The sequence below is a fragment of the Saimiri boliviensis genome, chromosome 2 (assembly GCF_048565385.1).
Source record: "Saimiri boliviensis isolate mSaiBol1 chromosome 2, mSaiBol1.pri, whole genome shotgun sequence".
Taxonomy (NCBI): Eukaryota; Metazoa; Chordata; class Mammalia; order Primates; family Cebidae; genus Saimiri; species Saimiri boliviensis.
Genome location: NC_133450.1, coordinates 34626101 through 34652857, shown reverse-complemented (window position 1 = coordinate 34652857; position 26757 = coordinate 34626101). Strand labels below are relative to the sequence as shown.

At 42.7% G+C, this 26757-nt stretch overlaps 1 protein-coding gene across 4 annotated transcripts in view; it reads right to left on the bottom strand.

Moving 5' to 3' along the window:
• Window positions 1-2338: 2338 nt before the first annotated feature.
• Window positions 2339-26757, bottom strand: part of DCAF5 (DDB1 and CUL4 associated factor 5) — a 106522-nt gene continuing 82103 nt past the window's right edge. For all 4 annotated transcript variants that reach the window (XM_003924472.4, XM_010335199.3, XM_010335200.3 and 1 more), the window contains exons 7-9: window positions 26421-26487; window positions 11928-12055; window positions 2339-5557 (exon numbers count right to left, since the gene is read on the bottom strand). In XM_003924472.4, the coding sequence (XP_003924521.1) occupies window positions 3803-5557; window positions 11928-12055; window positions 26421-26487 (1950 nt within the window). In that variant the 3' untranslated portion in view covers window positions 2339-3802. The remainder of the gene's footprint in view (window positions 5558-11927; window positions 12056-26420; window positions 26488-26757) is intronic.

Sequence of the window (26757 nt, the reverse complement as noted above, 5' to 3'; positions counted from 1 at the left end):
TGCAATTAGGATGGAGACAGGTTTTCAATGCTCTACTGCATGTGAGAAGCATCATTAATTGAGAAATTCAAAATTACTTTCAACTGTTTGAATTCATGTAATTGCATGCCAGTATGAGTGCTCAAGGACAAATGAGTGCTCAAACCGGAATATCCCACCTGAGAACCACACAGTTTGTTCAAAACCACCATCCTGCTGCTGCTGTAGGCAAGGCTGGGACTCACTGAGCCTTACTTCACCTTGGTGTTTCAACTGTGGCACGTTGCCTTGCTTAGGTCACGGGGGAAGGACAGTCTTCCTTTGGACGTGTCTGTTTTCCTGACACCAAGAAATTTTTCAGTTAACTGTTGCAGGCAGCTTTACAGGCAAGAGATATGAGTTTTGCTTTTTTATATAGAAAAAAGTTTGCAGTGCATGCCTGGGGCAAGGCAGGAAATGCAATTTGGTATTTGGAAACATCAGAATATATTTCTTTGGGAGCTGTTTGTAATGTCGCTTCACTGCATTGTTCCCTCAGTTCCAACTCATAAAAGTGTCAGTTCCAGCATCTGGCTATCCTAAGACCCTTTAAACCTGATAAAGGAAACCCAAATAAATACCTCCTCCTACCCTGCATTTTGTTGTCCAGATGTGACCTTTGTCCCAATACCTAAAAGTGACAATGACCATTGTCATGGATGTGGAATACAGCAGTTTTTCTTCTAGTTCTCAATATTGCTTTCAATCAAGCTTCCACCTAGGCAAGAATTAAAACAGAAAAGAAATAAAGGAGAGGTGTCTAAGCAACCAAGTCTTCCCTGGAAGAGAAGAGGAAGACGTGAGAAGTGAATAACAGGTTTATTTGCATATACACAAGAGAAGAGTTAACCGTTGCTGGGTGAGAAGGAGGTAAGGCTTCAGCAGAGGAAGGCACCTTGACAGACAAACAAGAGACTCTCAGCTTATTAAATCAAGCATAGTTGCAAACTTCACTTGCCCCAAGCCAACAACTTATTTAACTCATTTACCTGCTGTCCTAGAGAATCATTAACAAAACCAGCTGGAAAATAGAAATGATTTTACGTATCTGGACCTGCCACTTAAAACGTTATGTACAGGATGCAGAAAAAAAAAAAAAAAAAAAACATAACAGGCACTTACAAATAGTTCCTTATCTAATCAGTGCCATCTGTCCTGCTAGTAAAAATATCTATTATGGAAGAAATTAGGTATTAAATGAGCCATCAAAGTTGGGGCCTCAATTCTATAAGAGTTTAGGCAAAGGTTCTCTAGAAGTGGTTTTTGCCAGGTTTCCAGACCCACAACCATAGACACAGAATCTCTGGAAATGAGGGTGGAGCAGCTCTAACGCAAGCATTTCTCACCCTGCTCCTGTGTGTGTCTTTATGGGGCCTATCACCTGGTGAGCTGAGCCAAGGATGCTGGGAAGCCTCTGCCAAGGATGGAAGGCATTCTTGCTAAAAATGATCTTTCTTGGCTTCTAAAGTTAACCAGAATGAACTCTGACTTCTCTTTCGAGTACCCAAATGAGATTAAGGCTTTTAACATGAAAAGACCAAGTTCTGCATTTGGGAATTGTAACTACTAAGTAGCTAGTTCACAAGGGAACTTTAACTACTTTTCTCCAGGAAGATATGAGGATTGTCCTTAGAGAAGTCAGAAGAGGCTATGTGCTGATTAAAATAAAATAGAATAAAAGAAAGGACTGGTGTGCTGACTAAGAAGGGGAAGAGAAACACACACTGAGTGATAGTATCTTTTTTTTTTTTTTGTATATAAAGGATTAAAAAAATTCCAATTTAATACATTTTGGAAAAGCAAATGTAAAATGACTTGGGCTTATAAAACCAGCATTTACAATTATCTGTAAATAGTCAAAGACAAATCATAGAACCATTTTGATTACAAATCCAAAGTAATTCTAACGTTGGTTACAGAATCACTTTCTTACTCCCCCAGTAAGAGTCCAGGTGTTAAGTTGTACACACCCCCATGCTACACACACTCCTTCTCCTTCTCAGTGTTTTCATACCCAGCCGCAGCACACATACCAGGCACATCTTTTCTTTCACAGAGCTTATCAGGATAGTATCTCCTTCTGGCTTAAACCAATCACCGTTTATAAATTAACCCCCCCCACTCCCAGTGCCTGAATTCATCCACGTCTTCTGCCTTCATAGGCAGCCTCCCCTTGGCAGGCCTTCCAGCAGGGTAGGCCTTCCTCTAAAAGGAAGGCTGGAGTGGTGAGGCCACACCAGTCAGCATTCGGCCCTCCCTCCACCAATCCCAGCTGGGTTCCTAGTTGTCTAGCACCTTTGCGCTCAAGAAAATCGTATCGTTCTTCTCTCTCTTATTCCTCTTTCTTGCCAGTATTCTGCCTTTTCATAATATTTATGCCAACAAGATACCTAGTTGTTCCTAGATCTTCCTGTTTTGCACAACCCTTCATAGATAACCGAGTGACTGCAACGCTGAAAATCTGTTGGTCTTTTCCCTTTGAAACCTGTATTTACCTCAATAAAACTGAGTCTCTTGTGGTAATCAGAAGACCTAAGACTCATGGGAACCAGGAGTCGTAAGCCGGAGACTCCTCCCCAACACCCTCTGACTCCTAATAGACCTACTCAATAAGAATTTGTTACCTTGAGATGCCTACTGCTCTGTGAAGTCTAGTCAGAACACCACAGCTTCTATCAACTGCAAGTCTGAGGGAAGAGGCCAGTCCCACCAATTCTGACCAACGGTTCCGGGTTGAGTTAAACGAATATAGTACCACATTCTGCTCCTCACTAAGCTTTTCATTAACACACCTATAACAACTATTTTAGTAGTCTGAGCACAAAGCTCTGGAGAGCTGTCTTTGCCCTTCTTTCACTATGCTTCGATCCATCACGGGAGCCAAGGAAGCACCTGCTGGCCTTGTGAGTGCCTCTTAGGATCTAGCACCTAACTGGTTAAAGTCTGTTATCCATGACTAGTTCTATTTTATGGCCTTCATACAGTACATGTTGCAGCATTGCTCAATTTGCAAACAGTGAAATTTATCAGGAATCTATATTCTCTTGAATCCGATCTTAAGTGCCAAACTCATTAGAATCAAAAATGCTTTTTTTTTTTTTTTTTTTTAGCATGTCCACATTAAATGCTCAATAAAGAAGTGTTACTTAGAGAAAACATGGAAGATTTCTTTAAGAAAGGAACCATGCTTTCCTCTATAGCACAGCCAATGGGCTGAAGGCCTGTTTCCATCTCCATTCTTCCAGCATAAATCTACAACTCACTGGCAGCACAACCTGATTTAACAGGCACCCATCATCCAGACCAGAATACCTATGGCATGTAAACAGGGTGAGATGGCAAAAAGTACAAATTCATAGGTCCTTTCTGACGGAGAACTAAAAGAAAGGTCTTGTGAGACAATGACCTCTCGCGTGCCAGTGTGCGTACACAAGAACAGGTTGAATGTCTCAACAAGGATTTACTTCCACAGAGCCTTGCGCAGCACACTACGCTCACGTCTCACTAGAAAGGAGTCACTTGGTTTTTTTTTTTTTTTCCCTTTCTTAACATAGCACAAGCCAACGGCCAGCTAGACATTCAGACCCATTGTTGAATGTTGGATAGAAGGGAGCAGCATCAGACACAAAATTTCAGGCCCTGGTTTCATGTGCCTTTAATACTTGTTTTCCTTTCCTCTGTATTCACTAAACAGATTGTTTTTTTTTGTTTGTTTTTTTTGTTTGTTTGTTTTGTTTTTTTGGTAAGGCTACTTTTGTAGCTTTTTGTTTTCCCTTTGTATTTATCATGTTTTTAATTTCTTCTCTGAGGAGGAATTCTCTGAATCTGTATCTTCCAATTCAATTCGGTGCCTTTTGAGGCCACTGTGGCCATGAACAGCCCTGCTGCTATCTGTGGCTGGGGTGTCAGTGGGGTCCTCTCTTGTTCCAGTACTGGGGGTCTCACAGGCCATTTCAGACCCGCAACAATCTTTGTGTAGGAGTGTCCCTGTCAGGGACGAGTTATCACGGTCAGTGTCTGAGTGTCCAGGGGAAGAGTAGGCCACCGCCTCCAGCTCCCCCAAGTTCTGCCCGTTATTGTGGGGGTGAGAGGGACGAGGGTGTAAGCGTCCATTGTTGTGGTTGGCACAGATGGTTTCGAGGCTCCTCTCCTCACTGTCATCAGACTGGGTCCTGGGACAGCTGCCAGACCCGCTGTTGAGAGTAGAGCCAGATGCCTTGGGGACAGGAGGAGAAGGCGGCTCCTCAGCCCGACTGCTCAGGGCCTTTCCATTGAGCTTCTTGGTTTCAAAAGGGTGCTCTACAGAGCCGCTATTGCCAGTGTCCTGAGAGGTACCCTCTGGCACCTCTGCCCAAGTGTGGCTGCTGTGCTCATGGCCTGGGCCATTGCTGGGATTTCTAGGAGTCTCTTCTTTAAAAGCGTCCGTGCTGCAGCCTTCAGGGGGCAGGTCCTGGTTCCTCTGGGCCGCTGCTATGTTTAGACAGGCTTCCTTACTGGAAGAAGGGGCTGGGTTGTCTTTGTGGCTGGTTCCTGCTCTCCCTTCATCTGCCTCGCTGGTCACCAGGGAGGTCTCTCCATCTTTATTATTTGAGTAGGATATATAAGAGTAGCGGAGCCACTTGTAAGCTTTATAAATTTTTCGCTCAACTGATTCTATGTCAGAAGTTGGTGATGCCCGGCTTGGCTGAATCTCTAGAGTGGAAGTGCTCCGCTCAGGGGAGGAGGTGGGGGAGGAGGAAAGGTCATCCACTTTGATCTGGGGGTAATCATAGTTGTCTTCTCCGATGTAGGTGCTGGTGGGCTTGATTGGGGCGCTGGGCCTCTCTTCTCGGGTTGTCTTCTGTCGGCGCCGCATGGCATTCCGCTGCCAGGTACAGGCTCGGCGTTCATTCAGCTCCTCCTCATCCTCGGAGCTGCTAGAGCTGCTGGAACTGCTGGATTCATCTTCAGGGCTGGGCGACCGTGGCCGGGGAAAGAGATCTGTGTCTAGTTCTACCTCGCAGACATTCTCCTCAGAATCGGACTCATTGGAAAGGGCCAGGAGGCGTTTGTCTTGATAGCGCCGCAGAGCAGACAGACGCTGCTGGCGAGAGGCTGCGTCCTCACACGTGGGTGTTGGTGGAGTTGAGGCCACTACGTTTGTGGTGGTGACCCGCAGGGGCCCCAGGTGGAAGGCGCTGTCGGCAGACTCATCTACTGTGGGAGGCGGGGAGCGAGGCAGTGAGGCCGAGGACTCTGAGTCAGTGTAGCCTGAGCGCTCGCTGACCCCTGCATGCAGTTGGAGGATAGTACTCTCACTGAGGTCACTGTCTGAGTCAGAGCTCCAGCCCTCAATCTCTCGACGTACCAGGGAGTCAAAGAAGGCCATCATCCGAGGGTCCTCCTGGACCGACTGGTTGGCATAATCATGCGACAGGCCACTCCCACTGTTCAGCACGAGGCTGATGTACTCTTCATGGGTATAGAGGCAGCGGGAATCATCCTCAATCCGACCATCAAGGTCTCCAGTACATCCTGGCTGCTTGTATGGGCTCCAGATCTGCAAAGGCAACAAGGAGTCACTGGAAAGTATTCTTTGACTGGTGATGATAAAGAACACCAAGGCAGAGCTTCCCCAGACGCTCCCTGTAATTTAGCTGGGACTTACTAACCAACTTAAAAATATGTTCTTTACCAGACAGGGTCACGTAGGCTATGTATGAAAACCGAGGCTTTTAGAATCAGATGTGGGAAAATGCAGAATACAGTATTAGCCTAGTGTCAAGAGACCTAAGTCCTGTCGCTAGGCCCAGGGTAATCACATACTTTCTCCACCAGAATCTTCTTCCCTTTTTGTTTCATCTATTAGTAGTTGGACATTATAATAATAATCCCAGAGGATAGATGATGACCTGAAGAATGGCCAAGGTGTTAACGACTTTCAGAAGACCGAAGCTGTACACAGATACCACTTTTCCCAAATGAAAACAGACCCAGCACTCAGCCCTCTATGGCAATTAAATATCTGAGCCTATAGCTCCGCGTCTGGCCAACTGCAACATTCCTATTTTTAACTAATGGGAATTGCTCACTGGAGCTTGATAAGAATAGCCAACTGCCTACACTGCAGTTCCCTCTTGGACATACAGGCATCAGTTGCCCAGGAAACTGGGTTCTCTTAACCAGGGAGCTGCTGGCTTGCTCTCCAACAAGTATGTTAGCTATAGGAGTAGGTAGGACACATGCCTCAAGGACAGGTAACTGCAGCCCTACTCCTAACGGCCCTCTACTCCATGGTCAGGGACATGGACTCATAGCTGAAAGGCAGCAGAGCTAGGACCCAAACTCAAGTCTGCCAGACTTAAAGGCTCAGCTTTACTGTTATGCAAAATCAAGTGCAAGGTAATTAAGCTGTCACCGCAAATGAGAACGATTAGCTCCACTTGACAGCCAGACTAGTTCACAGCAGCTCAGAGCAGCCCAGTTACATCAGCCTGTAGTCATGGCAACTCAGATGAAATCCCAGGCAATCTTCTTGCCTGACAGGCTGGTGTCTATCTTTAGATGGCATCCAACCCAGAAAACAGTGGCCCCTCTTTCCCCATCCTCCATCAAGACCAGGACTGCTTCCCCAAAGCTCTCTGAGGACAAATGCACGTCACCTCTCTGTGGGAATTCTCCTGAGTTCCATTCCTGCCATACTTTACTTGGCAATTCCTGGGAGGTGGTGTCTCTGCAGAGGACCCCCCAGTTCCAAAGAGGCTGAAGAAACCTTCTAGATGAGCCTCTCCACCAGTTCCCAACTCAGATTCATTCCTCTTTCAACTTTGTTCCCTACCCGTAACTCTAGACGTTGCTCAGAAGTTCTCCCCTCTCCAGCTTCATAATCTTACTCAGAAGAGTTTTAAGGGATTGGTTTTCAAACTTTGGACTGCACAAGAATCACCAGAAGAGCAATTATAATGTTGATTCCTGAGTCCCACTCTTAGAGGTTCTGATTCAGTAAGTCATGGACACTCAGTAAGCCCATGAATTTTTAACTACTCAAGGGATGAGTGAGTAGGTAGACCAACTTTTCAAACACTAGACTACAGTTACCATAAAGTAAGTAGAATAAAATAATGGATTTATCTGAAGGTTTACACATGGTCTCCAGCATGTAGCTTAAGCTATAAATTACCATCTCTGCAAACAGATGTCTAAGAGCTTGATGGCTTAGAAAGGAAGCTGAGGGGTCTAAAACGGAAAGCCCTTAGGATGTTTTTTTGTAACTTATTCGTAATTCTGAGCCAAATTTCTCACCTCTCCAGTTTAAAAGTGGTAAAACGTCATTAACTATGTTCTCTAATATGAAGATTTTCACAGAAACTCAGAATTTGTTAACAAAAGTGCAAAATAACAATGGCGAGATGTTGGCTTAACTCCTCACCAAGCCCGTTTTTAGGTTCCAGTGTATTACTACCCAGCTCCCACATTTTCCCTTCAGGAATGAAAGTCATAACATTGAAAGTTAGTTTGCATTTGGGCTCTGGAATGTATTAAGCTGAGGTAGACTGTTCATTCCTGAAGCCTGGAGTCATGGAATAAAACACAGGATTAAGAGGCAGGAGTCCTGAATGTGGGTTCCCACTCACTCCTAGTTAGCGGGTGATACTCAGCTCCTTCCTCTAAACAGTAGATTAGATGGGTCTCATCCAATCCTAAGATTCAGAGCAAAGCAAAACCTTCACTCCAGACTGCCAGCCTTCAATCCTCAAGGGACTCACGGTACAGTGCTTCAGGAGCAGGTAGGAACTCTAGCCCTGTCGTTTCCTGTGGCTCTGAGCAAATGACCTCACCCTTAAAAGCCTGTTTCTTGTATGTATAAATGAGAATGATACCAAAGCCTATACCCAACACCAATAAATGTGATGTTTTCTCAATTGACTGCCTCAACCAGAATGTTAAAACTCACCCTCAGAGATTTCAGAACAGTAGAAGTACTGACTGTCCTCATCCTTAAAATTAATGTATCAATTTCAACCATTTGTGAAATTGGCGATTTCTTTATACTGAAAGTTAACAACTCAGAAGGGAATCAGTGAAAAACCAACTTCTGGTTACATGTTAAATGTGGCTAGACATGCCTCATCATGGGGCAAAATTCATCGGAAAGAGCTAGGTGTGGTGGCTCACACCTGTAATCTCAGCACTTTGGAAGGCCAAGGCAGAAAGATTGCTGGAGCCCTGGAATTTGAGACCAGCCTGGGCAACACGGCAAAACCCCATCTCTACAAAATAACACAAAAATTGGCCAGGAGTGGTGGTGTGCACCTGTAGTCCCAGCTACTCAGAAGGCTGAGGTGGGAGGACAACCTAAGCCTGGGGAGGTTGAGGCTGCAGTGAGCCATGATCATACCACCTAGCCTGTCCAAAAAAAATAAATAAATAAAGGGAAGGAAGAAAGAAAGGAAGGGAGGAAGGAAGAAAGAAAGAAAGGGAAAAGAAAAGAAAAAAGAAGTGAAGAGATGAGAGATGAGACAAATATTTTCCTCTCCATAGGCAGTGAAGTTTAGCTCAAGGGGCTGCTGAGAAAAAGGATGTAGTTCAATTCTTATTTAAACATTATAAAAATGGAAAGCAATTAAGTGACAAGTGTTTGAGTTACACATGCGATCATGATATGCTTTTATTTTTGAGAAAGGGTCTTGCTCTGTCACCCATGCTGGAGTGCAGTGACATGAACACAGCTTACTGCAGTGTCCACCTCCTGGGCTCAAGTGCTTCTCTCACTTCAGCCTCCCGAGTAGCTGGGACCACAGGCAGGCATCACCATGCCTGGCCAATTTTTACATTTTTTGTAGAGATGGGGTCTCCCTGTGTTGTCCCTGACAACAGGGAGTTTCTTCCAGCCAGGAAGATGGAAGTAAAGGACAAGGACAGAGAGAAGGAGGGAGTAGAGGTAGAGAGAAAAAAGCAGGTCTCAGGCTCGACCAGAACATGGTGGCTAATGCTCTTTGAGTCACTGATAATCTCAGAAATAGGAGGCAGGAAAGTGACATTTATTAAAATAGGAGTTAGGCACAGGTAGTTCACAAGGCACTCCTGGGTGGCAAGTCACTGTCCGCACCTTTACTTTATAGACGGGAGACAGAACCAAGGGTTGAGACTCAGTGCCCTTTAGTGCAGGCTGAGGCAGTAATTCCAGCAGAGACGAGGCCAGCATGGCCCTTGGTCTCATCCTTCTCCTTACCACTGCCCTTCCTGCAATGCTTAGTGCCATGCCATTCCCAACTAGATTGTGAATGGGGATGACACCTGCAAGACAGCAAAGCTGAGAACTCCAGGGCTTTTTGCTTTCCCTCTCACTATGGTCATCTGTACATACTTAACATTTCAAAGGGTTAAACATGCCTCCTGGCGGAACAGGGTTCAGATTCCATGCGAAACAGGTAGCAGTGAGCTCCATAGTTCAGTCTGGATAACCTCACAGAGAAAACATTTTTTTCTTCTTTTCCTCTGAGAACTTGGCTATTTTGCAACCTATGACATAGTTGACTAAACAATAAATAGGGAGACTTATCACAGAAGCATCCCAGAGTACACAGCCAAGAAGGAATTTCTCTTGTAAAGGAGGTCCCTAAGCAGAAAGCTCTCCGAGAAAGAATGACGTCAGCAGGCCCAGAGAGGACACATTACAGAGCCAACCCATTAGTCATCAGCCAAAGGCGAAGGGAAAGCAATGCAAGGGACTGGGCCATTTCAATGACTGCCCTACTGAGAGGCTCAAATCCAGCAGGGGAATGGGGCTGCTTGCTGCCTTCCCACCAGCATGGCAAATGTGGTAGTATGTTGGGAAGAACAAAGGGTAGGGCTCTATTCTAGCTTTGCCACTAATTAGCTGTGTGACCTTGGGCAGTTAATTTATAATTTAAATCTCATCATCTGTAAAAAGAAAAAGTCAGTAAAAATGAGTTCCTCATTCTAGCCCCACGGGGAAATGTGTGCCACCGTGAAAGTCAGCCCTGATCCATAGGATTAGCAAAGTAAATCAGGGAAGTTGGACTAAGGGCAAAAAAAATATTGACCTACACACCAATATTACATTTCTTTTTTCTTTCTGAGACAGAGTCTCGCTTTGTCACTCAGGCTGGAGTGCAGTGGTGCAATCTTGCCTCACTCCAACCTCTGCCTCCTGGGTTCAAGCGATTCTCCTGCCTCAGCCTCCTGAGTAGCTGAGATTATAGGCACATACCACCACACCCAGCTAAGTTTTGTATTTTTAGTAGAGACAGGGTTTCACTATTTTGGCCAGGCTGGTCTCAAACTCCTGACCTCAGGTGATCCACCTGCCTCAGCCTCCCGAAGTGCTGGGATTACAGGCGTGAGCCACCGCTCCCGGCCTCAATATTATATTTCTGTCAGCTGCCCCCTGCCCTCAAGTACAACTTGATTTAGCTCTGGATAGTTACTTTAAGAACAAAAGAAAATGAACATTATGAAATGAAATAATCACAAACCAATTTTAATTTTTTCTCTGAAAACTCTCAGGTTTTTAAAGTCATTTTAAGAAAAAAATTGAGGAATTTTTTTTTTTTTTTAAAGGGTGTCACTCTGTTGCCTAAGGTGGAGTGCAGTGGTGGGAATATGGCTCATTGCAGCCTCAGCCTCAGCCTCCTGGGTAACTGGGACCACAGGTATACACTAATTTTTAAATTTTTTTGTAGAGACTGGGTCCTGCCATGTTGCTCAGGCTGGTCTCCTGGGCTCAAGAGATCCTCCTGCCTAAGCCTCCCAAAGTACTGGGATTACAGGTGTGAGCCTCCACACCCAGCCAAAATCGAGGTATTTTAGCTTTTAGCAGGTACATCACTTATCCTTACTTAAAAGTCATTCTCTCAGGAACCTCAAGAATTAATTATTTACCCTGAATTCTCATTTTCTCAGATGTGGAGAAACTGGTACTACGCATCGGAATACAAGTGAGGGGCAGTGGGTCAACCTTCTGAAGACATGGGCCAGGCTGAAACCCTCTCTTGCAGCTATAAAAGCATTTATTGGCAGAGGTGAGTTTATTCAGCCAATGTGCAAATGATGCAAGTATTTAGTATTCATACCCAAGTAGCCTCAATTACAACCACATGCAGTAGTTTTTTTGATATATCCTGAGACAATTTAACTATGATTCTGGCAATCATTAGTTTTATCCATGCCATATTAGGACAGCAATTAATGCAAAGTACATACAAAGTAACTGAGGGGATAGTGGCTCTCCTAACCTCCAGATGAGGTTTGAAAGCAAAATTCATTATACTCAAGACCAAAGGCCTTTGAAAATGTTGCAGCATACAAAACAGTGTTAAGAAGATACCCTCTGTTTCAAAGCTTAACGACTAGTTTAAAAAAATGGTTCCAAGCCAGGTACAGTGATGCATGCCTGTAGTTTCAGCTACCTGGGGGGCTCAGGCAGAAAGAGCACTTGAACCCAGAAGTTCAAGTCCAGCCTGGGCAACATAGCAACACCCTGTCTCTAAACAAATTTGTTTAATGAAAAACTAAATGGTTCTGAAAGGAGCATTTTAAATCACCTTTCTTTTTTCTTCTTCTTCCTCCTCCTCGTCTTCTTTCTTCTTCTTTCTTCTTCTTCCTTTTTTTTTTTTTTTTTTTTAAGATGGTGTCTTGCTATGTTGCCCAGGCTAGCCTCAAATTCCTGGGCTAAAGTGATTCTCCTGCCTCAGCCTCCTAGGTAGCTGGGACTATAGGTACTGTCATTATGCCTGGCATCACTTTTTAATATCAGCTTTCCAATATTTTATAATATGTCAAAATCTGAGACTTTTGATAGACCTTTAGTATGTTTAGATATGAGGTCCTACATATATTATTCTAGTTTCTTCTAATTATAAATTGTAAGAATTTCTCTAAAAGGACAGAAGGGGAAGGTGCCTCACCTTGATAATCTTTTCTACACCAGAAGAGCAGATCATGTAGGTATGAGGATTAAAACGGACCTGGTTAACAATAGATCGATGCCCTTTCAGCACCATGAAGGCTCCGTTGACCACCCTACCAATGCCACCTGGGAAAACAGAAGGAAACAAAAATCAAACGATGAAAAGGATGAAAGTAAATAGGTTCCAGTAATGGCAAAGAAACAGCTCTGAATTGGAGCTAAGATGTTATTAACTATACCACCAGCAGAATGCTTAATCTTACAGATAAGTTGCTATGGAAAGAGAGAAGATGAAGCACCTCTCAGCATATGTGCTCTTATGAAGAGCCTTTATTTAGCCTTTAAGCATTGCCCACACCCACCCACTGCAATTCCATTGTCAATGAAACTAAAGCCACTTAAAACATTTCTCAAATTTTTGATCCCCAAGATAGAATCCAAGTGTTACCTTAGAAAAGGCTAATCATGAGCAAAATGAGACTGAACTGCTTGGGAATAATTAGGCAGCTGAACCAGGGATATGTAGAACCAGAAGCATATAATGACTTAAATGTACAAAAAACATCTCTAATCCATTTGCCCTCAGTTTCTATGATGAAGACAGCAAACAACAACAACAACAACAACAAAAAAAAACAAAAACAAAACAAAACAAAAAACCCCACAAAATCCAAAACCACTGGGGGAATAATAGAGAGAATAATTCCCTGCCCGCTACCCCAATAGCAGGCAGAACTAAGGATAAAGAAAGAAAGAAGATTTGGATTACATTCTTAATAAGCAGGGTCCAAGTATTGAGAATTATAATTAGAGAGTGGGCCTTAAAGATACCATGTATAGATTAAAGTCAAGAGGACATCGATAGCAAGCTGTATTTTAAGGACCATCCTGTAGGCTTCCTTCTTCAGTGACTGAGAAAAGTGCCAGAGGCCTGGAACTTACAACATAAAGATGTTATCATTTATGAACTTGGGATAAATTCAAAGGTTCTGTTTCACTGATAATGGTATCACACCCATCCAGCACACATGCACATTAAGTTCTGATCAAGTTCCTTCTGAGCAATCAGACAACTCAGTACACACAGAGAAACATGTGCCCTTGGCTAACTGGCAAAATGTGATGCATCCAGACACAAACAAATGAGCGTTCATTTATCTACTCAAGGGATCCCCTCTTAGTCCCTACCACGAGCATGGCGCCACTAGTCACAAATATCATTAGACAGTCTCTGCTCCAAGGGCTTTCCTCCACTCCCAACTCCACCTTATTCAAACATTCATTCCAAATATTTCTCAAAGTCTGTGTTTGGAGGGAAAATGACTAGAATAATGTCCCTTCCCTAGAAATAACATGGCTCTAGAGGTATCTTCTGCTTTTGGCCCCCTAACACAACTCTTCTTTTGTCTCATGGAAGACATATGTACTTAATAGCATGTACATATCTTTTGTATGACAGCAAAAGGTTCCAGACTGCACCCATATGCTCACACAGCCAGCTCAGTCTATTTTGTGGGTGACGAAATTTTTCTCCATATTTGACATTAGTAATATTTGAATTGTTCAGGATGGAAAATATATTTATCATATTCATATCTCAGCCCAACATCAAGTTTGCTAATAAACTATAAAGGAAAAGAGAGGGACCAGGACACAAGACTAGTGGATTTTTCATGGAGAAAGAGGATGAGGAAAGTCTACTGACGTAGACCGCCACGGTGGGAACCCCTAGGCAGTCTGAGTGCACTGGGTTCTAACGTGGGATGAAAGGGAAGCTGGGTCTAGTCAAAATGAAAATAAACTAGAGAAAATGGGGGAAGAGGGATAAATAGGAATCTAAAGAACCCAAAATAGTTGTCTGAGAGATTCTACCATCCCCCAAAAGTTCCTTTGGGTCTATTTTTTTCTAGGTAAGGTTAATTACGACAAGTAGCATTTCTGCTCATGGGTCTCCTCTGAATTTTACTTTTTTAATGTCTTACTTCTGCCTCTACTCCCGCTAGGGTGGTTAGCAAAGAAACTTTGATTTAAATCTAGTAACAGTCTCTTGTTTAATCCTTCTGCCTCAAAAAAAGGGAGGTGGGGGGATTTAAGTGACTTATCCTAAGCTAGAAAACGGCAGAACGAAGATTTGAACCAGAATCTTGCTTTCCACCATATCAGCTGCCTTTGGAAGATAGAAGAGTTTGAATAGGAATGGAGTCAGAAGATTTAGATTTCTCAATCTTTCTGGCAGTTATCAGATAGGCTGGTTTTCTTCCGAAGTCCTAATTAAAAGGAAGGACACTGTATTCAATGGTACCCCGAGTGCAAGCTCTATAGCTTTATCCTAAGACATTTCATCACATTGCTGACACTGAGTACATGATGAGAGTAGAACTGGATCTGTCTGTCTTACTCTTGCATACCTAGAACCTAAAGTGCAATGTCCAAAGTCCACCAGGTGCATAAATACTTGCTGAATGGATAGTGTTTGAAAAGAGAGGAATTTTAGAATAAATATGTCAAAAAAGGACAGATGGAAGTTCTCACAATAATCAGCTATCATAGAACTAAATTGTATCAACCAAAGCAAACTTTCTGACTTGGAACACAATTACAATAACTTTCAGATCTAAAGAATAACTGAAAGGTATCAATGCCTGAAAAACTGTTTGTATTGCTCTTTCATGCAATCTGACCTCATCTGATTTCTCTCTTTTTTTTTTTTTTTTGAGACGGAGTCTCACTCTGTCACCCAGGCTGGAGTGCAGTAATGCGATCTCGGCTCACTGTAACCTCCGCTTCCCGGGTACAAGTAATTCTCTGCCTCAGCCTCCTGAGATGCTGAGATTATAGGTGCCCACCACTATGCCCAGCTAATGTTTGTATTTTTAGTAGAGACGGGGTTTCACCATCTTGGCCAGGCTGGTCTTGAACTCCTGACCTTGTGATCCACCCGCCTCGGCCTCCCAAAGTGCTGGGATTACAGGCGTGAGCCACTGCGCCCGGCCCTGATCTCTCTTCTTGGTAGCAATTTTAACACGACGTCTTTTTTTTCCTTCTTTCCACCCATGCTGGTACCTAGGAAATCTGAAAAAGAGGAGGAAATCAATAAACCCAGAGATTGAGGTGAAAACAGGTACAGGCAGAATTATGGTGGCCATTTGTTTAAGGTAACCAAGACTGTACAATCATAGCAATAAATGGCTTCAGAGAGGTTCTTTACAGTTTCTTTCCTGGTTCACAGGTTTCAGATGATTGAATACAGCTGCTACTCTACAATTTACAAAGAATAATTTTTTTTTTAAAGATTATTAGTCCTGGAAATTTGTATAAGCCAGACAGCTTCTCCTGTAATGCGAAAGAGCTAAAGTCAAAATGGCAATATCAGAAAGAATAGAGAGTCTCCTTTCCTCTGTCGTCCAGCCAGACTGTGCTGGTCCATAACAGGGTCAAATTGGAAGGGGTTAGGAAGAGCGTATTTTTATCCAAGAACTATATAAACCACATAATATCCCTTCAGGGTCATCTCTAAGACTGTGGGTAAGGACTCAGGTAAGAATCAACCTCACCCCCTGACTGTTGAACGGAGTCCTGACTCAATTGCTAACAATGGGTACCAATAAATAAAATAGAGCATACCCAGGAAAAAGATTTGACTCATTCTTGAGCTGCCATTTGTTCATGAAATTCTGTATAAACCAACAGTCATTTCTCTGGGCCATCTGCTATGGCTGGCTTAGCCAAATGTGATGACAATCTTTTTTTTTTTTTTTGAGATAGAGTCTTGCTCTGCCACCCAGGCTGGGGTGCAGTGGTCCTATCTCAGTTCACTGCAATCTCCACCTCCCGGGTTCAAGTGATTCTCTTGCCTCAGCCTCCTGAGTAGCTGGGATTACAGGTGTGTGCCACCACCTAATTGTTTTGCATTTTTACTATTTTTTTTTTGTATTTTTAGTAGAGGCAGGGTTTCACCATGTTGGTCAGGTTGGTCTTAAACTCCTGACCTTGTGATCCACCTGCCTCAGCCTCCCAAAGTGCTGGGAGTACAGGTGTGAGCCACTGTGCCCAGCCAGCTGACAATCCTTTTTAAGTTTTTTGAGGCTGAAGTCCCCATATATTAATCTTTCTTTGATTGAGAAGAGATGGTAGGGAAGACTATAACCTCATCTATTGCAAGATCTCAGAGAAGTAAATGAGAACAAAGTATCTCACAGAATTTCAGTATCAGTGATCCACTTACTACCTTAGAGGACCCAAGGATCCCACAAGAAAACACCTTGCTCCAAATTCAGATAAAGATCTTTCTAAATGCCAAGGCCAAATGTCACCCTAGAGAAGACAAAGGGAAATGTATATGTCCTAATTTCCCTCCCTCCTCTATCCACTTTCATAATAACATTCAGCCGAGGTTTATTCCATCAGGCCTTTGAAGCGTCAGAATACTATTCCCATTTCTAGCCAGTATCAGTTGCTTTTGTTTAGTGTCAAGTTCATTTGCTTCATGAAGTCCTCCAAGAATGAGTATGTTTTTGACTCAAAAGCCGAAAGCAATATGGTCAAGATTTCTTGATGTGCAACTTATCAATCATGCTGAGAAGTTGTCTTCAATGGCACTTTGGGCTATACAAGAGACCACTTAAGTATTCTGTACTGAAATCAATCCCAAATGCAAAACACCAGGATTGATTTTCTTGCCAGAGTCTTTGGAGTTTTTGCCTGTTCCCTGCAACCCATTACGGTCATGTGCTGCATAACGATGTTTCAGTCAGTGACAGTGGTCCCATAAGATTATAATACTGTATTTTGGCCAGGAGCAGTGGCTCACACCTGTAATCCCAGCACTTTGGGAGGCCAAAGTGGGCAGATCACATTAGGCCAGGAGTTTGAGCCTGGTCAACATGGCGAAACCCTGTCTTTATTAAATATACAAAAATTATCCAGGCATGGTGATGCATGTCTGTAATCCCAGCTGCTTGGGAGGCAGAGGCATGATAATCACTTGAATCTGAGAGATAGAGGCTGCAGTGAGGTTAGATCACACCACTGTTCCTGCCTAGGTGACAGAGTGAGACTGTCTCAATAAAAACAACAACAACAACAACAAAAAACAACAACAAAAAAAACCACCCTGTATTTTCACTGTCTTTTCTACGTTTAGCTACACAAACACTTACCATTGTGTTCAACTGCCTACAGTATTCAGTACAGTCACATGCTATACATGCACACCTCTTCTTGCCTCACTCACCACTGACTTCATCTTCCACTATTATCCCATTCCCCACTCTACCTTAACACCCTGACATCCTTGCTGTTTATGAAATACGCCAGGTACACTCTTACTTCGGGATTTTCATGCTGGCTATCCCTGAAATGGTCTTCCACCAAATTTCTGCATGGCTAGCCCCTCAAGCACTTTGAGGATTTTACTCAGATATGACCTTCTCAATAAGGCCTAGACTCAACATTCTGTGTACAGCTGCAACCCCCTCGACCCCACAATACCACTTCCTATCTTCCTTACTCTGTTCTACTTTTTCTACAGCACTTCTAACCTTTTAAACATACTACATAATTTACTATGTTTATTGTTCATTGTTTCCCCTACTAGAACGTAAGCTCCATGATAGCAGGGGTTCTGTCTCCACTGTATCCCAAGTCTCTAGAACTGTGCCTAGCACATAGTAAGGTTTTTAATAAATGTATGATGAATTAATGAAAAGATGTGAGTGTATTAGATGGTGGAGCACAATTATCCATGAAAAAAAATCTCCACTTATGGGTTCTATCACTGAATACGTGTTTCTTTTTTTCCATCTTCCTGCAGCCAATTTGTCATATCTTTTTTTTTTAAGACAGGGTCTCACTCTGTTGCCCAGACTGGAGTGCAGTAGCACGATTTCGGCTCACTGCAACCCCCATCTCCCAGGCTCAAGCAATCCTCCTATCTCAGCCTACCTAGTAGCTGTGACTAAAGGCACATGGTGCCACACCTGGCTAATTTTTTGTACAGATGGGGTTTCACCATGTTGCCCAGGCTGGTCTCAAACTCTTGGGCTCAGGCAATCCTCCTGCTTTGGCCTCCCGACATGCTGGGATTATAGGTGTGAGCCACCTAATCTGGTCCAGATATTCCTTTTTATTTTTATTTTTTTGAGACAGGGTCTTGCTTTGTCGCCAGGCTGAAGTGCAGTGGCGTGATTACGGCTCACTGCAACTTCTGCCTCTCAGGTTCAAGCGATTCTCCTGCCTCAGCCTCCTGAATAGCTGGGACTACAGTTGTGCACTACCACATCCAGCTAATTTTTGTATTTTTAGTAGAGACGAGGTTCTACCATGTTGACCAGGATGGTGTCAATCTCCTGACCTTGTGATCTGCCCACCTTGGCCTCCCAAAGTGCTGCGGTTACAGGCGTGAGCCACCATGCCCAGTCCAGATATTCTTTTATAGCATTTTTACTATAATGTAGTAAGTAGGAGCAGAGAAATAAAGGGGTTGAAATCCTACCGATCCTTCAGGGTCCTTTGAAATGCTAATTGCATGACAACTTTACCAGTCTTCCCAAATCTCTTCAAGACTTCCTTAATTACCTTTTTTATGGGCCTCAGAAGCTACTTTTGCCTTGAGTGCATGGGCCTGTGTGTGTGCTCATGCACATCCTTTTTGTCATCTCTGTCATACAGGTAGCTCTTTGAAGGCAAAACAGTATTAATTTTTCAGTGGCCCTTACAGCTTTACATGATGTCTTACCTGATGATACTCAATAAGTGAACAAATTGAAGTTAAAACCTTCATCATATTCTCTGGAATGAAATTGAAGCTTAAAGCTATCTGCTAAAATAAGGTTTGGTAAGTAGCTTTAAGACAATTTGACTCCACTGATAGAATTGAGAGTTTACTGCAAGGGCTGGATGTGGTGGCTCACACCTGAAATCCCAGTACTTTGGGAGGCCAAGGTGAGTGGATTATCTGAGGTTGGGAGTTCAAGACAAGCCTGACCAACATGGAGAAACCCCATTTCTACTAAATATACAAAATTAGCCAGGTGTGATGGCACGTGCCTGTAAGCCCAGCTGCTCGGGAGGCTGAGACAGAAGAATTGCCTGAAACCGGGACTGTGGTGAGCCGAGATCACGCCACTGAACTTCAGTCTGGGCAACAAGAACGAAACTCCATTTCAAAAAAAAAAAAAGAGTTTACTGCAAGGCAAGAGACTACTTCTTTTCCTGGTACATCTAAAAAAATGTATCCAAGCCTCTTAACATTTTTAAAAGGCCCAAGTGAAAAGTCGCAGGGTCTTCAAGTTTCTAACCATAAAGAGAAAGATAATCAAAGATACTGACAATACAGACAGAACAGTGACTGCCTCCTGGAGACCACATAACCACTTAAGAGCTGAGAAAAGCCAGATGGGCACAGCCAATGCTGTCAGTACAGCTCAAAGAGCTCCACAGGCATCAATGCTTAGTTGCACAGAAAAGTCAGTTATACCAAGTTCTTCTTTCATCATAAGTGCCTCACATTTGTTTATAACCAACTACTTGCAACCAATTAAAAACAGCTGTTTTTTCCAAGTCCATGGGAAGAAAAAGCAAATACCTAGGCCTAAGTGACTGAGAGCAAATACACATCTAGAAAAAGAAGACGGACAGAGCACACAGACATATGCAGGCCCATAAAAATGCATTTACAGCTGTTTCCAGCCTACTTCATCAGCCTACCTCCAGTGGGGGGTGGCTGCAGTGAGTTGGCAGTAAAAATGCATGTTTTTCCCTTCCATTCAGGGAAAAAATTGTCACATAAGATAACCCTCTTGAACTACTGATGAGTCAAGGCCAGTTTTCACACAAGAACAACTCAGTCAGCCATTCCAGGAGGGTAGCAAGGAAGGACAATGTCTTGATCTCTAAGGATATATTAAAAGGTGAGTTTAAAAAGGGAGAAGGCTTTCTTTTTCTTCTCTTGTAGACACGGAGTCTCATTCTGTTGCTAAAGTGTGTAGCCTCAAACTCCTGAGTTCTAAGCAGCACTCCTGCCTCAGCCTCCTGAGTAAGTGGGACTATAGGCATATGCTACCATGCCCAGCTTCCTTTCCTTCTTTCCTTCCCCTTCCCGTTTCTTTTCCTTTCCTTCTCTTTCTTTCATTCTTTCTCTCTTTCTTTCTTTTTCTTTTCTCTTTCTTTCTTTCTTTCTTTCTATACAGTCTTGCAGTGTTGCTCAGGCTGGTCAATCGATATTCCTGCCTCAGCATTCCAAAGTGCTGGGATTACAGGTATGAGCCATTGTGTCCAGCAACAGTTACTTCAAAAACATTTTTCTGTGAAGACAGGGACCCTTTATGTTGCTCTGGGTGGTCTCAAACTCCTGAGGCATCAAGCAATCCTTCCATCTCAGCCTCCCAATGTGCTGGGATTATAGGCATGTGTCACTTTGCCCAGCCAGGAAAGCTTTCTTAATTAGGAGTAACAGTCATTGAGTAGCTTCTAAGTACTCTCACAATAATCTTAAGAAGGTATTATTGTTGGTGGTGGTGTTATTATCCTTATTTCACAGGAGTTTGGTAAGATTAGGACATTTTTCCAAAGCCCCCAGTTGGAAGATAAATAGATCAGGATTTTTTTTTTCTTTTTTTGAGTCTCTCTCTGTTGCCCAGCCTGGATTGCAGTGGTGCAATCTTGGCTCACTGCAACCTCTGCCTCCAGGATTCAAGGGATTTCTTTGCCTCAGCCTCCTAAGTACCTGGGACTACGGGCACACACCACCACACCCAGCTAATTTTTTGTATTTTTAGTAGAGACAGGTTTCAGCATGTTGGTCAGGATGGTCTTGATCTCCTGACCTCGTGATCTGCCTGTCTCAGCCTCCCAAAGTGCTAGGATTACAGGCGTGAGCCGCTGCACCAGGCCTGGATCAGGAATTTAAAGCCAGTCCTAACAACGCTATCGTATTATGCTTCTTTCCATAAATAAGAAGGTCTTAGAGTAACATGTAGCTCAGGAAAAGCAACTCAACCTGTGAAAACCCTAAAGCCCTTTCTAACAAGAATTTGGGGAAACAGAAGGGAAAGGCAATATAAATATTTTCAATAGACACCTACCAACCTTCCCCACACATTGCCAAATCCATTACTTCCATACTTAACTTACTGGGGAGAAAATGCTTTGGAAATGATGGATCTACACTGATCTTACTATACATAGCAGTAATAACGTCTTCTATTTGAATACGCATTGTTTTCAGAAAGCTTCCAAGATTATTCAATCATCACACAATATAAGACAGGGGTGGGGGACATTTTACATAAGAAACTGAGGCTCAGACAAATCACTATTATGTAACTTGCTTAGAATCATGTAGTTAGTGGTAGTTAAATTCAAGTTAGGGGATTCGAATCCAGGTATGATTTTAAGTCTAATGCTCCTTTCAATATGTAACACTGGCTCTATATGTAACTGCTGGTCTATTTGTTTTATTTTCAGAATTACCATATAAAAACAGATGCCCTTCCTATCTTCTTTAGAAGTGTAAGACATACTTTGATGGACTTTTTCTTTGCCACAGCAAAGTTCTCAGTTCTAGTTCTATTCCTTCCTCTAATTTTCATTTTTGTTTTTTATTTATTTTTATTTTCTGAGACAGAGTCTTCTCTGTTGCCCAGGCTGGAGTGCAGTGGTGCAATCTCAGCTCATTGCAACCTCTGCCTCCCAGGTTGAAGTGATTCTCCTGCCTCAGCCTCCTGAGTAGCTCGGCTGATGGGTGTGCACCACCATGCCCAGCTAATTTTAATTTTTAGTAAAGACAGTGTTTCACTATGTTGGCCAGATTAGTCTCAAACTCCTGACCTCAAGTGATCCACCCTGCTCAGCCTCCCAAAGTGCTGGGATTACAGGCATGAACCACTGCACCAGGCTTCTTCCTCTAATTTTAAATGGATTTTTAGAATGAGTTATTTGAAATCAACTTAAAAAATTGGACCTGATCTTCCTTGGTAGCAAGTTTTATAGTGGATATAGGTCTTACATCTTGAAATGATCTCCTCAGCCCACTAGGAAGTCCTATTGGAAAGACTTATGTAGTACTGTTTATACAGTAAATAAATTTCATCTCTTTGGAGTTTGTGTAACAAAAAAAACAAAGACTGAATAACAGTCTTCCTGAGCAGGAGTGTGCAGAAGGAAAAGATGGCCCTGACTTTGGCTAACACTCAGGACTGCTCTTCATCTCATTCTCTCGGCACTCGGCAGGCATGTGAAACACACAGCAGGCATCAAGCAAATGTTGACTCTTATCACCTAGAGTCCAGTTCTGATTATGCCATTAGGTGTACTACAGCAAGTCAGCTTTCCTTTACTAGCCTGCCTTAGAATCATATATTCAATGGGGGGGGGGGGGTGGAGAGAGAGAGAGAGAGAGAGAGAGAGAGAGAGAGAGAGAGAAAGAGAGAGGAGAGAGAGATTGAGAATGCGTATGCACTTATCCTTGGCTCGTAATTATTTAAGTCAAAGAGATATTAGGTTGGATTAAGAGTTTCCTGAGAAGATTTTTCTCATCTAAGCATTCAGAGTTAGAACTCAAGGGATACAAACAGCCCACAGATATCTTGTTAGGCTTGCTGAAACTTGCTAAATATTTTTTATAACTATGCATTAATTGCCAACATTTAAAAATTGAGATATTACATATAAAAAGGACAGGTACCAAGTATTCTTGAAGCCAGGTTGAAGAGCAGGGCTGAAAACAGGAGTTGAAACCATATATAAAGCATGGTTAATACTCTTACCCTGAGTCCCCATGGCCAGAAAACCATCCTTTCTCCACATAAGTAGAGGTCTAAGGGTTATCAGTTGACACTGACCCAAAGAAGTTTTACAATGGGGACACAAGGCATAGCTGGGGATGCGATTAAACAAAATTCTTCATATAGATCTACAAGACCCACAGGCCTATTTCCCTTTTTGGCTCTCAGAGACATAGTTTAATTACCAGGCAAATACTCTCCAGAGAGGAGAACGAAGATTCCTCTTTTGGGAAGCTGACTGATTTCAATAGTAGAAAGTCAACAGAGAATGTCTAATACTGAAAATCAAAAAATATTATGAGCATGTTATAGGCAGAGGTAGAGAAAGGAACTGTTGTGCTTTTAAAAAATAAGCTTTTTAATATTATTCGATTTAAAAATTATATAGCTTATTGCTTTGACAAAAAGAAGTACTTAATTATAAAAATTGTAGAGGTAATAAAAAAACAAGAAGGAAGAATAGAATGAAAAACAGAAGATTCATGAATAAGAAAAAATAAGCAGGGCGCGGTGGCTCAAGCCTGTAATCCCAGAACTTTGGGAGGCCGAGGCGGGTGGATCACGAGGTCGAGAGATCGAGACCATCCTGGTCAATATGGTGAAACCCCGTCTCTACTAAAAATACAAAAAATTAGCTGGGCATGGTGGCATGTGCCTGTAATCCCAGCTACTCAGGAGGCTGAGGCAGGAGAATTGCCTGAACCCAGGAGGCGGAGGTTGCTGTGAGCCAAGATCGCGCCATTGCACTCCAGCCTGGGTAACAAGAGCGAAAACTCCGTCTCAAAAAAAAAAAAAAAAAAAAGAAAAAAGAAAAGAGGCCAGGCACAGTGATACTATCTATAGTCCCAGATACTCAGGAGGCTCAGGCAGGAGGATCACTTCAGCCTAGGAGCTCAAGGCTGTATGTAGTATGCCATAATTGTGCCTGTGAATAGCCACTGCCATCCAGCCTGGGCAACATAGCAAGACCCTGACTTTTTTTTTATTTGAGACAGAGTTTCGCTCTTGTTACCCAGGCTGGAGTGCAATGGCACGATCTCGGCTCACCGCAACCTCTGACTCCTGGGTTCAGGCAATTCTCCTGCCTCAGCCTCCTGAATAGCTGGGATTACAGGCACGCACCACCATGCCCAGCTAATTTTTTGTATTTTTAGTAGAGACGGGGTTTCACCATGTTGACCAGGATGGTCTCGATCTCTTGACCTTGTGATCCACCCGCCTCGGCCTCCCAAAGTGCTGGGATTACAGGCTTGAGCCACCGCGCCCGGCTGCAAGACCCTGACTTTAAAAAAGAGAGAGAGAAAAGAAAAAATATGTGCATGGGATCTGTCAGAATATTGGCAGAAAGGCTGAATCCCCAAATTAAACAAGACTTGCTAAAAGTAATCTAAAAAGGTACTTTTGTTACATATAGAGCAAGATGATGATCGAAGGGACAGACTTACAGTGATTGATGATGTAATGCTGAAGAATAACACAGAGAAAACAAACCCTCAATTATGGTTAGTGAATCCAACAACAAGGAGAGTCATAAAGTCCTGTCCTTGTGCACTAAGAAGCCCAAGTATCAAGTAAAGGATAGGGATGCAGAACCAACCACAACCCACGTGGAAAGTATTAACAGAGCATGGGTTCTGTGGCCTCTAAAAAAACCTTATGTGACGCTGGATGTAAAGGAGCCAAAGATTTTTATCTGGCCTGGTCAGACCAAATCTGCTAGATGTATTCAGTTAATCCATAAACAGAGGTAGAACAAATTCAGCAGAGAAAATCAGTACGGCAGAGGAACTGACATAATTTTTTTAGGAACTACTAAATAAACTTAGGGGTACTATCTCTGGAGAAGATCTAGAAGGTGACATGAGAACTTCCTTAAAAGAGGGGAAAGGGACACTAGGGATGCATGTGCACAGAGAACAGTGAGAAGGTGGCCAAGGAGAGAGATGTTGAGAGAAACCAAACCTGCCAGCAAATTAATCTTGGACTTCTAGCCTCCAGAACAGTAAGAAAATTAATTTCTGTTGTTTAAGCCACCCAGTCGGCGATACTTTGTACTGCAGCTCTGGCAGACTAGATGGTCCGTATCCTAAATCAGTAAAGAAAGCAGCAGGGGGCTGGGCACAGTGGCTCATGCCTATAATCCCAGCACTTTGGGAGGCCAACGTGGGACAACCACTTGAGCCCAGAGTTTGAGGCTACAGTGAACCAAGTTCATGCCACTCCACTCTAGCCTGGACAAGAGAATGAGACTCTGTCTCTTACGAAAAAAACAAAAAAGAAGAAAGAAGAAAGAAGAAAGAAGAAGAAGGAGGAGGAGGAGGAGGAGGAGAAGAAGAAGAAAGAAGAAGAAAGAAAGCAGCAGGGAGAAAAAAAAAAAACTATGATACTGTTGCTAATTCTTTCCTATTCTCTCTATTCAAACCTTCCGGAGAACAGTCCTGGGGAGAAGGAGGATTATCCACTTTCTATTTTTAAAGTCACATTAACTTAATAATTAAAAGCTTTTCAAGATGAGGTAAAAGATACAATTAAACCCAAAGATTACTTCTCAACTAATCAAGCTACAATTTACAGGGCTGGAAGACTTGCATCCACAACGACCTCAAGTGCTACAACATCACTTTCTGTTCAGGTAGACTGCTGCTGTTCCATTTGATTGTGCTTCAGAGGTAAGGTGTTTCACTCATGCTTTCTAAATTCTAGAAGGGAAAAAGCCCTTTTGTAACTTGTTTAGTAACTAGACCACAGCAAATGTTCATTATGCCAAAAGTGGGCCTCAGCAGGTTTTGAAAAGCAGATGTTTGGTAAGAATATTGTTAATTCAGCAACAGCCAAAAACTACCCTAAACTCTGAGCACTACTGTAGACACATTTTGTGTAATATACTTGGCATAGTCCTTTAATTTTCCTAAAGGCCATTTTCCAGCTTAATGTCATGTATCACCTGGAACAGATGGTTTTATTGAGCTGTCTGAGTATTAAAAACAGACATTTTTCTACCATTAGGTAACACACATTGAGCACATGAAGATGCTATTATCAAGAATGAAGAAGATTAAGAAACAAACCATCCTAAGGAAAAAAAAAAAACAGTAAGTAGAAAGAATAAAAAGGTATGTATGATCCACACTGTTTGAAAGACCAGGTGGCTTAAATACAAATTTATGGGAAGCTGCAGTCTTTTTTCAGAATACAACTAGAGCAAATGTAGAAATATTTCTTACTAATTTCTTTGATGTCCTGGGTCAACAAAGCCCCAGGAAACATACCTGTCCATCAACAGAGAAAGCTTCCCTTTAGTTAACATGACCAGGGAGGACAAAGGAAAGAAACAGCCCTACCAACTGTTTGTAAAGTAATAAGCAAGAATATGGAGATGGATGATAAAAGCAAAGTGTGTAAAAGCAAGATAAAAATATTCCAGATGTGAAATAGGAGATTTGAAATAAAGGAGTTATATGAAGTCTGAAGAAAGGCTCTTAGGAGGAGAAAAAAATCTAGGCATCATTTATATCAGATAGGTTATGTCTGAGGAATACAGTTTAATCTGGTTTCTAATTTTTATTTTTAAATTTCCTTTGGTCACAGCTTATGTTAGAAAAGAAATGCTGTCCCCTACTGCTGAAGATCCATCCCCTCAGGGCACAGCATGCCAAAGGTCAACAGAGCCAGCAATAGCAGTACGTTCAAGCAAAAGATATACTCACCTGCTTCTGGATCTGCAGGAATTCTCCACATGTACAGGTTGAAGTCATCAGAGCCTGAAAGGATATACTGTTGGAACAAAATATATGTATATATATATATAACATTATATATTATAATCTATAATAATAAATACAATATTTAATATAACAAACATATTGTTTGTTTTGAGACAGAGTCTTGCTCTGTCATCCAGGCTGGAATGCAGCGGCATGACCTCAGCTCACTGCAACCTTTGACTCCTGGGCTCAACTGATTTGCCTGCCTTAACCTCCTGAGTAGATGGGACTACTGGGACTACAGGCACATGCCACCACGCCCAGCTAATTTTTTTGTATT